This window comes from Canis aureus, chromosome 34 (assembly GCF_053574225.1).
Source record: "Canis aureus isolate CA01 chromosome 34, VMU_Caureus_v.1.0, whole genome shotgun sequence".
Classification (NCBI taxonomy): domain Eukaryota; kingdom Metazoa; phylum Chordata; class Mammalia; order Carnivora; family Canidae; genus Canis; species Canis aureus.
In genome coordinates this window covers 14,714,166-14,727,788 of record NC_135644.1, presented here as the reverse complement: position 1 = coordinate 14,727,788, position 13,623 = coordinate 14,714,166, and the positions used below count along the sequence as shown (strand labels likewise).

Genomic DNA, 13,623 nt, shown 5'->3' with positions numbered 1-13,623 from the left:
AAATATCATCAAGATATGAAACTGTTTTAATGTGAAACAGAATACCTGTGATTATGGTGTACAAATGGTTCCATTTTTTGGTAAAATAACCCAAGAAAACTTCTTTTAACATCTCTTTCTTTAGCATCCTGTATATTGTGTAAATGTTGTTGGAACACAAAATGCTCACAATTTGATTAGCATATCTACTGATGGAAAAATTTGTTCATGGAGTCTGGACATGCTTTCCCATCCACAGGTAGGTTAAACTTGGAAAACTGAACTTTTAAATCAAGTGTTATTTTTAAAGTCTATGTAATTCCCAGCTTATATTTTTCATAAATGTTTTATAATCGTATTTTAATTAATAACAGTTTATAAGCCAAAACGTGTATTAGATATAGTTTATTGTGTATATACTTTATTTTCAAACCTGCTTCATTTAATGAAAGTAAATTTGTATAAGTATTATATAATAAAAGAATTGTTCATAAACCAATTAAAATTAGAAATGTTTCTTAGAAAATTAAAAGTTGCAAGCTTGTAAATAATTTCCTCAATTTTTTTCTACGTAGGATAGCATGGAATTGGTTCATAAACAGTCAAAGGCAGTAGCTGTGACATCTATGTCCTTCCCTGTTGGAGATGTCAACAACTTTGTTGTTGGGAGTGAGGAAGGTTCTGTGTACACAGCATGCCGCCATGGCAGGTAAATCTAAACTGGAATTTGCAATTATTTAAATTTCTCCTTTTAATAATCTCATTAAAACAAATGCCCCTTGTTTAAGTAGAAATTTGTCATAGAGCCACTCATTATTTTTGACAAATTGTATTTGAGTTCAGGTATATAAAATTAAAACTTAAATACTTTTTAAAGCAAAAGATTATTTGGGTCATGATATGTTCTGGATCTTAAGTGTGGTGTGTTGTGGTTTTGTGTGTGTGCATGTACACACAGAAGTTAGTGGTAGGAAGTAGCTTTCAGCAATTGCAGATACAATATGCACATGCCACATACTGACCCGTAAAGTTGTAAATAAGATTTTCAGCCTGATTTTCCATTTTGATTTATTTGAACCTTGAGCTTTAGTTCATCTTCCTGATAATTGTGTAGTAATGTCACGTACACATTTTAAATTGACTAGTATTTCTCCTGCTGTTCAGTCTGTTTTGAAATTGTCTAGCTGTACCTTACCAATTCTTTCCTTAAAAAAAAAACTGGAGGGTCCAGATTTCATCTCAAATACAAATCAGCTTCAAAGCTTTTTTTTTTTTTTTTTTAAGATTTTATTTATTTATTCATGAGAGACAGAGAGAGAGAGAGAGAGAGAGAGAGGCAGAGACACAGGCAGAGGGAGAAGCAGGCTCCATGCAGGGAGCCTGATGTGGGACTCGATCCTGGGACTCTAGGATCACGCCCTGGGCCAAAGGCAGATGCTCAACCGCTGAGCCATCCAGGGATCCCCAAAGCTTTTGATATAAAAGTAGTAGCCTGGATTTTCTCTCTTGCATATAGTCTCTCTTCGTCTCTGTTCCATCATCTCAGATAATTGGACTTGTGAGTTTTGTTGCCAACAGCATGTTTATGGTTCAAAATGTACTTAATGCTTTAGTAGTGTTACCAAGTCTGGATTGAGTAACACTCAACATAAGTTACTCTGAGGCAGCCTGGGTGGCTCAGCGGTTTAGTGCTACCTTTAGCCCAGGGTGTGATCCTGGAGACATGGGATCAAGTCCCACGTTGGGCTCCCTACATGGAGCCTGCTTCTCCCTCTGCCTGTGTCTCTGCCTCTCTCTCTCTCTCTCTCTCTCTCTCTCTCCCCCTGTATCTCTCATGAATAAATAAATAAACTCTTAAAAAAAAAACATAAGTTACTCTGATGTGTTCTAAGCAGAGTTAGGTTTGTTGAAATTCTGTCAAAATGTGATATATAATCCTTAATAAAATGTATTTGTAAGCAGTCCACTTCCAAGAGATTTCCCTAATATTTTCACTTTTATGAAATAGCAAAGCTGGAATCAGTGAGATGTTTGAGGGACATCAAGGACCAATCACTGGTATCCATTGTCATGCAGCTGTTGGAGCAGTGGACTTCTCACATCTTTTTGTCACTTCATCATTTGACTGGACAGTAAAACTTTGGACAACGAAGGTATCTAAAAACAGATGTTTGCTCATTTCCTTGGGTTTCTGACACAAGGTGGTGCTCTAATTCTGCATGGAAAAGATGAAAAGCTTTCTAATAGCTTAGAATGATTCACTGATAGATCAAACCTGATAAGAAGTTATGCTGAACATGAGTTAGCCACTGGGTTTTGTAGTTTTCATAAAAGTGTGCTGATAAATATGTTAACCCCACACAAAACCAAAGACCAGTCTTCTCACTTCAGGCTTTCCAAGCACAGAACTGTTTACTCTGAAATGAGTTGGGGAAAAAGCGCCTGAGTATTTCTCATATGTCTTACATAGTTGTGTATAGCCCAACACAAGGCCATACATTTGCTCTTGGAAGAGCTTTTAAAGGCTGCAGTGGCTTACAGAGCGACGGAAAATGAGAAAAGACAAAAAACTGATATACAATAAGGCTATACATAACAAACTTAAATCATTAAGGAAATATTGTGTAAAGGCATGGGTGAATATATATTTTTGTTTTCCACAATAAATAAATAGTTTTGCTTTTAATAACCTTCGGTTATTTGAAAAAGCCCCTATAATATAAAGTGCTTTGTGATCCTTTAGCAATTCCAGATAAATGTGACATTGTCCTGCTTCAGTGAAAGTCTCAAGGCAAATCCATGAAGGGAATGTTACTTCTTGTGATAGGCCTCATAGGTTCATTTGACCCCATATTAAATGTAAGAAGCCTTGACTTTGCTGTGTAGCCATTCTGCAGTATTGCATTGTAGTTGGCAAAGCTGCATCATCAGACTATCAGACTATTCTATTTAAATGAGGTTAAATTTTTAAGCTGTATTTTTTTCATGTTTCGATTTGCCTTATTCTAGATGTTGACATTTTGAATAGTTTATCATGAGACAGAGTTTAGAGACCTTCTCTGGTTCTTCAGTTTCTTTGAGGAGACCTAGTGGTCTTAAGAGATATTACATACAGTAAATTCATATATCAAATGCTAGCCTCAGAAATCTGGGATGGACTCGCTGTTCATTCTTGCTCTTTCATGATGTTTTCTTTCAGTGTAATATGAAATGAGTTAGAAAACTTTGCCTCTAAAAGCTTGGCTTTTAAATTCGAGCATTTTCATGTTTGGCATTAGTGAGCATAAAAATAGCAGTTAAGGCTAATGAAGGAAATACATAGAAAAGTGCTTAACACAGTGTCTAACATGTAATAGGCATTTAGCAATGTTCAGTTCCTATTTCATGGGGATGAGACAGAGCTCTGAATGTGTTTTATCTCTTGTCTGTTTTCTTTCTTGTATTGTTCTTGAATTTTTGTTTTTTTTTATGAGAGTTTTCAATGAAAAAAGGTAGAAGATTCTTACAACTACAAGCAAGGAACTGTATGACCTAGCTAGTAAAGCCAAAGCAAGATACAGAATAGGAAAAATGAAGCCAACTATTTCTGTGTAGTCTGCAGGCAGGCCTGTAAGTAAGTATGTTTTTTGGTGTGCTTTCACCTTAGTAGTCCTTTATATAAACACAAGAGACATTTATTTATTAGGTTGTTGAACACCTTCCTTTCTAGTAATTGAAAAGAATCTTTTATGAATTTGTAGATTTATTTTAATATCTCAGGCCTTCAGTTGCTAGTCTTTTAGATTTAAATTTGAGGCTTCCATCCCTGCGCATATTACCAGCAAGACTGGAAAATGAAGAATTCCTCTTCATTGCCTAAGCAAGACAGAACTTCTGTCTGTGATAGCAGACTGATTGATGCTTGCTTTTGTGGTACTCACACAGCTGGTTGATTGGTGGTTGGTATTTTTTATTCTTGTATTTTGCTGTATTTCAACATAGAACTGCCTTCTGAATAAGAATGACAGGCAGGCATATCTCTTTCTTTGCTAATTGAGCTACGCATTGCGTTCCTCTGTGGGCTTCATTTATTCATTCAACTGTGATATGTCTACCTCCCCCCACATACATACACATGTACATATTTCTCCAGTGTTAGTGGCCAAAGGAAGAGCCAACATAGAACAGGGTGTTTTTATATATGTTTAAGGGCCCTCTAAAACTTTATCAGAAGAATTACTTTTTCTTCTAACTTTTCTGCACACAAATAATTCTCTATGAAGGCTAGAAGAGCAACAATATATTAATAAGTACATATTTTTTTATTTGCTTATATCATGGCTCCCAGCATCATTGTTTTGATCTTGGATTTATACTTCATGGTCACCTGTGTTGCTGGTATTTATTTCTACCCCGCCAAAAATTCAATAGAGCCTCTGTGCTCTCCAATACAAAGGTTATGAATAACAAGCAAGGTGATTTTTTTTTTTTAAGGATTTATTTGGGGGGCAGGCGGTAGCAGAAAGAATCTCTAGCAGACTTCCTGCTGAGTGTGAAGCCCAACATGGGGCTCAAGCTCATGATCCCAAGATCACAACCTGAGCTAAAACCTAAGCTTAACCAACTGAGCCACCCAGGCGCACCCCAGTAGGCAAGACTTTTAAATAATCTCTTTAAAAACATTGTTCTAATTCCATAGTAAGCTTTCTAAACCAGTATTTTCACTTTCATGAATTTAACAGACTTCAGATGTTTCTCTTCTCTGCCTCTACTTTTTTTAAGGGTTTTCTGACTCTGGAAATGGAGCCCCCATAAGTTGGAAGGAACAAATTATTAAAAAATTGCTGTATCTTTTTGTCCTTTGAGATCTGGCTCTATCCTAAGAGCAAAACAAGATTCCTCTTTTTTTTTTCTCCCATTTTATAAGTCCTCCAAAAAATCCCAGAAACTTCAATTTGACACTGCCTCAAATTTAAAGTAATCTACTTCTGTAGTCAGCTTCTAATTTTTGCCTAGTCAGGAATTTATAATGCAGTGACAGAGTTCTGGATCATCAAATTGTTTTCATGATTTTTTTTAAACTCACTTATTTTTAGTAAAGAAGATAAACAGAGGTAGATGATTTTCCACATTTTGGTAAAGTTTATACCAACCAAGACATTGCTTCTAGTATACTTGGAAGACATTATTACCTTTTCAAAATGCCAGAGTTGAGTATTCACAACAGGAGTACTTTGGCAGCCATGAAAAAGGGTAGGAGGACTGTGTGAGGAGTGAAACTTCTGGATGGTAACCAGAGGATTCCGTAAGAGCTTGATTACGAGTAGACCTTGTAAATTAGCTTAATTTTTACCACATTTAACCATACCTGTTACAAATTACTTTTAAAATACAATAATTATTTATTTGGGGCCAAGATGTTTGCATGTATGCATAGTATATATATTGTAGTCTCAGAAAAAATACCTGTCAGAACTGTATTTACCATTAAGTGTCAAGATTAAAATCATTAGGGATGCCTGGGTGGCTCAGTGGTTGAGCACCTGCCTTCAGCTCAGGGCATGGTGATCCTGGGATCCCGGGATTGAATCCCACATCAGGCTCCCTGCAGGGAGCCTGGTTCTCCGTCTACCTCTCTGTGTCTCTGCCTCTCTTCTGTGCCTATCATGAATAAATAAATAAAATCTTAAAAAAAAAAAAAAAAGATTAAGGGATCCCTGGGTGGCGCAGCGGTTTAGCGCCTGCCTTTGGCTCAGGGCGCGATCCTGGAGACCCGGGATCGAATCCCACGTTGGGCTCCCGGTGCATGGAGCCTGCTTCTCCCTCTGCCTATGTCTCTGCCTCTCTCTCTCTCTCTTTCTCTCTCTATCATAAAAAAATAAAAATAAAAATGATTTTATTAAAAAAAATTAAAATCATTAATGTGGTAAGAGTAGGTAGATTTCAACCTTCAGTAGTCCATACACCTTAAATTTTTTTTCACAATCCTGGATGTCTTAAATCCTCTTTTATATTTAGCTTCATTATGTAATTCTTAGAGAATACCAGTTTTAAAACAGGGTTAAAAAGATTTTCCTAATGTTGAAATAGCAACTGTGCACATATTAGACAAGTTCAAATGAAAAAATGCTTCGAACTTGGAGTGTTTCTTGGGGAAGGCTTTCTGACCTTTGGGACCCAGGCCTCCATGTTAGCATTTGCTGTAGTAACCTCCTGCTTGGCTAGTCCAGCCTGTTCTTTGCATATTCAGAAACTTAGTCTTGTCAGTCTACTAGAGTTGATTAGCTAGGGAGTGCTGACTGGAACTAACAGGCTTCTAAGACACCGATATGGAGAGGGTCAATTTATTAATTTAACAATGAGAAACAACTGCCACAAGGCCCAGATACTCATGCTGGCCTGACCAGCCCATTGTTTCCCTGTAGACAACCCACGTGGGAAGCCAAATTACAATCAGAAGATTGCTTGGTGAGCAAGGAATTGGAACAAAAGAAGTGTTCTAATTTGAATGTTTAATGGCATCAAGCAAAGATAGTGTGATTCATTCATTTTCACATAGAGATAGCCTTGCCATGGGTGGTAACTCAGAATCCACGAGCTGAGACTCTGTCCTGGACAATGCTAGAATAGGATACTGTCTTCATTTTTCTTTTAAAGACTCTGCTTCTTTGTATTTCCATTGCTTTTAATAGACACATTCCTTCTCAAAAAGTTCATATCTTCAGTCAGGTTATATAGGAAGATATTTCTGACCCTAGAATTATTCCTTTTTAAAGAGATTCTGTTTCTCTTCTGATCCAAGTGAGAACATACTTATTTCCCAGTTCTCTGGCAAGCACCTCACTGTTATGTTTGTGTATTTACTATAGGACTCGTCGTTATTAATCAGGAACTCCCCAGGTACCTTAGAAAACTATAGAATTATTGTATTAGTTTCCTAGGGCTGCTGAAACAAATTGCCACAAACTAGGTGGCTTTAAACAACAGAAATTTGTTATTTCATAGTTCTAGAGGCTGGAAGTCTAAAATCGAGATGTTGGCAAGGTTGGTGACTTTGGAGACTCTGAGGGAGAATCTGTTCCTGTGTTCCTTGCCTCTTCACTAAGCTTCTGGTGGTTGCCAGCAATCCTGGTGCTTCTTGGCTTGCAGCTGTATCACTCCAGTCTCTGCCTCTGTCATCACTGGCATTCTCCCTCCCTGTTTGTGTCTCTGTACAAATTTTTCTCTCTTAAGACCACAGTTACGCTAGATTTGAGGCCTACTCTAATGCAGTATAGCTTCAACTTAACCTTGATTATACCTGCAAAGAACCTGTTTCTAAATATCATCACATTTACAGATTCTAGATGGATGCGAATTTGCACAGGGGGTGGAGCACACTATTCAACCCAACACATAATTGTAAAGAACTCAGAAAAAATTTGGCTTCTCACTTGACCATACAGTGTTTATTTGCATCACTGTACTAGAATGAGCTGCTTTTGCATATCCAGATGCTATCTGTCATTCAGAGAAGCTTGTTTTGATTCATTCTTTTGGCAGATATGTTTGCAGATATTTTATTTGTAAGAATTTTAGAGCTTCAGTGACCTTTTGGCATTATTTAGTTAAGTGGTTCTTAGTTTTGGTCACATTAGAATAACCTGGGCAACTTTTAAAACTTTTAGTGCTCTGGCATGCCAGGCTAATTAAATAAAAATATCTTAAGGGGGAGATCCAAGCAACAGCGTATTTTAAAAATTTTTTCAGAGTTAGAAGGATTACAATGTATAGTGAAGGGTCAGAACCACTGATAGAAAACCTTTGTTTTATAAATACGGAAATAGGGGCTTAGAATAATGAAGTGACTTTTCCAAAGCCTTAAAATTAGTTTTTGGTAGCCCTGAGACAATGTTCTGGGCTTGTACCCCTCTTCAACTCCTCCCTACTGCCTCTCTGCCATTTAGGCAGAAGTTGTCTTCAAGTTAAGAAAAAATATTACCACTAAAAAGTACTTTAGGTGACCCATTTGGGATTTTAATTTGCAGTTATGTAAAATTAATATTTTATGAAACAGTATTTGATGTTAAATGTGTGATTTCTTTTTTAAAAAAAAATTTGTCCTTCGATGATCATGTTTTCTAAATTAAACTTAAAACAATTATGAAAGGTCTATAATCACATTTAAAAAAATTTTGGGAACTTGTTGCCATTTATTTTTAATATAATCTTTTACCCAGCTATAATACATTCTGCTTTTTTCTCTGGCTGCCTCATAGTGCACTGAGTAGATGAAACATTTCATCTGAATAATTTCCTGAGATATTTAGCAGTCTTCTTTTTCATTATAAACATTATAATATAATTTACATACAGCTTTTTTCATGTTTTATAAAAATGGAATCATATAATATTTATAGCTGGCTGCTTTTGCTTATTAATATTATGTTTGTGAGATTCATTCATATTGTTGAGTAGAGCTGTAGATTTTTCTCTCTTTGTATACTATTCTGGTATGTAAGTATACCACAGTTTATCCATTCTACTGCTGGTGGTATTTGGTTGATTGCAGTTTGGGGCTGTTATGAATAATGCTGCTACTCGCATAGTTGTAGTTGTCTTTTGATGGAGATAAGCACTCATTTCTGTTGGGTGTATACCTAGGAGTAAAATACTTGGCTATAGGATATGCCTTTGTTCTGCTTTAGTAGATACTGACAAGCAATTTTCCAAAATAGTTTTACCAGTTTATAATCCATATGAAAATGATATTTTAGTAGCATTTAAATATTAAATATTTAGCATACTAAATATTTTAGTATTTAGTAGCATATGAAAATTCCCCGTTCTGCTGCCTTCTCAACACTTAATATATTCTGCCTTTTTTCACTTTAATAATTCTGATGCGTGCAGTTGTATTACATTGTGGTTTTAGTTTGCATTACCTAAGACTAATGAGGTTCAACAAATCTTTCATGTTTTGTGGCCATTTTATGACATACCTATTCAGGTCTTTTGCCCATTTTTCTTTTGATAACTCCTTCTTTAGAAAATTATCTAGACCAGTATATAGTCTTACAGAGTTGAGCATGTGAACATGATGTTAATTCTGAACAACTTCTGTTTTAATAATAAATAAAACTATCACCTCAAGAGTAATATACCTTAGCATGGTGGCTCTTAATCATGTTGTGCATCAGAATCACTAGTGCAACAACACCAGAAACACTGATGAATTATTATGGTTGGGTGGGAGGCTGTGTCTGGATTTCTAAAAAGCTCGGCAGATGATTGTGATGCCCATCCTATGTTGAAAACCACTCCATCAGAGTGAGACTTTATTTGGCATTGTTACCAAAGAGAGTTATAGGAAATAGTGATCTGGAGAGGAAAAAAACCTTAGTTTCTGTTTCTTGCTTTTAAGTTTTGTAAAAATATTTCTTAATTACAAGCAAACATTTTTGGCCATTAAGTCATGCTTTCAACATTTACTGTATATCTGAAAATTATAAATATTTTTAAACTCTTGATTATAGAAAATTCTAAGTAGATACAAAGGCAAAAAGGAAGAGTATAATGAATTCATGGTATCATAAACCCATTACCTAGCTCCCACAATTATCAACACATGACCAGTCTTGTTTGATTCATTCCCATGTACAATCCCTCCCTACCCCTGGATTTTAAAGCAAATGCAGACATATTTTTTCATCTACAAATATCCAGTATGTATCTTTAAAAAATAAAGCCTAAAAAACATAACCATGAGACTCTGTATAACACCCCCCAAAAAATAAATAAACAGTAATTTCTTAGTTTTATTAAATAGCCCATCGATGTTAAAATTTTTTTTTTTTTTTTTTTTACTATTTGTTTGAAGCAAGATTCAAATGAGCTCCTTATGTTTGTAATTGACACATCTTTTGAGCCCCTCTTAAGATAGGGCTTCCTTCCCTCTCTTCTTGGTTATTGTTACAGAGGAAGAAACCAGGTTGGTTTTCCTGTTAGTTTCTCAGTCTGGATTTTGCATTCTTACTGTATTGTTCATAATGTTGTATATAGTTGTAGATTGTGTATACTTCCAGAAAGAGAACTTTACCCTCATGAATCACTTGGTATTTTCCTGTCCTTACAGTGACATCTCCTCAGGGTTTTTTTTTTGTTTTTTTGTTTTGGTCATCTGAGGTTCATTCTGCAGTAGCATGCTTGTGGATGCATTATTTTTATATGCACAAGTGTCAGGTTACAAAGGGCAATTTGGCTGTGTATAAAATCCATGAAATACATTTTTTTTGATTACCTTAAATATATTATTCTGTCATCTTCTGGCAAAAAGCATTGTTGTTAAAAAGTCTGAGGACAATCTGATTTTCTTTTCCTTAATTGTGACCTGGTCTTAGAAAACCTGAGTGATTACATTTTTTTTTCCCCTTTTCTTCAAAGGGTTGATTTTCCCAGATACACAGGATACTCTTAAATATGTAGTTTCAAGCTTTTATTTTAGGAGAGTTCTCTTGAGTTACTATTTTTCATATATAGTATTGTTTTGATTTTCTTTTTCAGGGGCTGCCTTTATAGGTGTATCTTTTTGTTCATTTCTGTCTACCACTTTTTAAAAAATTCACTTTATCTCTTTTTTCTTTTTTAAATAACAGCTTATTGAGATACAATTCATATACCATAAAACTTACCCTTTTAAAGTGTGCAATTCTTAGTATACACAGAGGTGTGCACTATCATCACCATCAAATTTTAGAACATTTTCAAATTTCAGAAAGAAACCTTTATCCATTAGCAGTCACTCCTCCTTTTCCCTTTCACCCAGCTCCTGGAAACAACCTAATCTACTTTCTGTTTCTGTGGAACTTCCTGTTATAGACATTTCATGGCATCACAATATGTGATTGGCTTCTTTCACATCATATAATATTTTCAAGCTTATCCATGTGTGGTATGTATCAGTACTTCATTACTTTTATGACCAAATACTATCCTATTATATGGATGTATTGCTTTTTGTTTATCCATTCTTTAGTTAGGAATTTTTAGGTTGTTTCCACTTTTGAGGTGTTGTGAATAATACTGCTGTGAACACTTACATACAAATTGTTGTTGTGTACATATGTTTTCATTTCTTTTGGGTATATACCTAGGAGAGGAATTGTTGGGTCATGTGTTAACTCTAATTATTAGCATTTTGAGTAACAAACTATTTTTCAAAACAGCTGTACTAATTTATATTTCCACCAGCATGTATGAGGGTTCTGATTTCTTACATCCTCGCCAACACTTGCTATTATCTGTCCTTTTTATTATGGACATCCTAGTGTGTGAAATGAAATCTCATTGTGGTTTCAATTTGCATTTCCCTGATGAATTATGATGTTGAACATCTTTTTAAATGATTACTTGCTGTTTGTGGATCTCCTTTAGAGAAAAGTTTGTTCAAATCCTTTGCCCAATTTTTTGATTGGCATATTTTCCCCTTTTTATTAATGAGTTCTAAGTGTTCTAGATACAAGTCACTTTGATTTCCAGATATTTTCTTGTATTGTATATGTTGTCTTTTCACTTTTTTGAAGGTATTGTTTGAAGCACAAGAGTATTTAATTTTGATATAGCCCAATTTATTGACTTTTATTGTTTGTGCTTTGGGTTTTGAAACCATTGGCAAGTCCAAAGTTACAACAACTTACTCCTGTGCTTCCTGGTAAGAGTTATATATAGCTTTACCTCTTTATTTGGATGTGTCATACATTTTGAGTTACTTTCTTTTCTTTTTTTAAGTTTATATTTTAATTCCGGTTACTTAACCTAATAGTGTTATGTTGTTTCAGGCATACGATATAGTGATTCAACAATTGTATACATCACCTGCTGCTCATCACAAGTGCACTCCTTGATCCTATCACCTGTTTAACCTCTATCCCCCAACACGTACCTTTCCTCTGGTAACCATCAGTTTTCTATAGTTAAGAGTCTATTTCTTGGTTTGTCTCTTTCTTTTCTTCCCTTTGTTTCTTAAATTCAACTCAATTCCAAGAAGTGAAATCATACGATATTTGTCTTTTTCTGACTCACTGATTAGTATTATACTCTCTAGATCCACCCATGTCATTGCAAATGGTAAGATTTCATTCTTTTTTATGGCTGAATAATATTCCTGTGTGTGTGTGTGTGTGTGTGTGTGTGTGTGTGTTCTTTATTCATCAGTAGGTGGACACTTGGGCTTCCTCCATATCTTGCCTATTGTAAATAATGCAGCTTTAAACATAGGGGTGCATATATCCTTCGAATTAGTGTTTTTGATATTCTTTGAGTAAATACCCAGCAATGTCATTGCTGGATCATAGGATGACCTTTATTTTTAACTTTCTGAAGAACTTTCATACCGTTTTGCACAGTGGGTGTACCAGTTTGCATTCCCACAAGAGTGCCAGAGGGTTCCTTTTTCTCCACATCCTCGCCAGTACCTGTCATTTCTTGTGTTGTTGATCTTAGCCATTCTGACAGGTGTGAGGTGATATTTCCTGGTTCCTTTTTTTAAAGGATTTTATTCATTCATTTGAGTGAAAGAGCACAAGCAGAGGGAGGGGCAACAGGGAGAGGGACAAGCAAACTCCCCACTGAGTGGGGAGCCCGATGTGGGGCTGGATCTCAGGATCCTGTATCACAATCTGAGCGGAAGTCAGCCACCTAACAGCCACCCAGGAGCACCTCATTATAGTTTTGGTTTGCATTTCCCTGATGATAAATCATGATGAGCATCTTTTCAGGTGTCTGTTGGCCATCTGGACATCTTTGGAGAAATGTTTGTTCGTATCTTCTGCCCATTTTTAAATTGGATTATTTGGTTTTTTGGGTGTTGTGTAAGTTCTTTATATATTTTGGATACTAGCCCTCTACCAGAGATGGCATTTGCAAATATCATTTCCCATTCCATAGGTTGCCTTTTATAGTTTTAGTGATGGTTATCTTCACTGTGCAGAAGCTTTTTATTTTGATACAGTTCCAATAGTTTATTTTTGCTTTTGTTTCCCTTGACTCAGGAGACATATCTAGAAAAAGAGTTGCTACAACTGATGTCAGAGAAATTACTGCCTGTGTTCCCTTCTAGGATTTTTATGGTTTCAGGTCTCATATTTAGGTCTTTAATCCACTGTGAGCTTATTTTTGTATATGGTGTGAGAAAGTGATCCAGTTTCATTCTTTTGCAGGTAGCTGGCCAGTTTTCCAACAGCATTTGTTAAAGAGACTTTTTTCCATTAGATATTCTTTCCTGCTTTGTTGAAGACTAATTGGCCATATAATTGTGGGTCTATTTTGGGTTTTCCTTTCTTGTTCCATTGATCTGTGTGTCTGTTTTTGTGCCAGTATCATACTGTTTTGATTACTACAACTTTGTAATATAATTTGATGTCTGGAATTGTGATACCTCCAGCTTTGCTCTTATTTTTCAGAATATCTTTGGGTATTTGAGGTCTTTTGTGGTTCCATATAAATTTTAATGGTTGGTTGTTCTAGTTCTGTGAAAAATGCTGTTGGTATTTTGACAGGGATTGCATTGAATGTGTAGGTTACTTTGGTTAATTATAGACATTTAAACAATATTTGTTCTTCCAGTCCATGAGCATGGAATGTCTTTTCCATTTATTTGTTTCATCTTCAGTTTCTTTCATCAGTGTT

The 13,623-nt window shown here is 35.5% G+C and overlaps 1 protein-coding gene across 13 annotated transcripts in view; it reads left to right on the top strand.

Annotated features, from left to right (window-relative positions):
- The window catches only part of DYNC1I2 (dynein cytoplasmic 1 intermediate chain 2), a 59,309-nt gene that overhangs the window by 39,134 nt on the left and 6,552 nt on the right, over nucleotides 1–13,623 (top strand). For all 13 annotated transcript variants that reach the window (XM_077883337.1, XM_077883347.1, XM_077883346.1 and 10 more), the window contains 3 exons: nucleotides 125–238; nucleotides 555–688; nucleotides 1,988–2,132. In XM_077883337.1, the coding sequence (XP_077739463.1) occupies nucleotides 125–238; nucleotides 555–688; nucleotides 1,988–2,132 (393 nt within the window). The remainder of the gene's footprint in view (nucleotides 1–124; nucleotides 239–554; nucleotides 689–1,987; nucleotides 2,133–13,623) is intronic.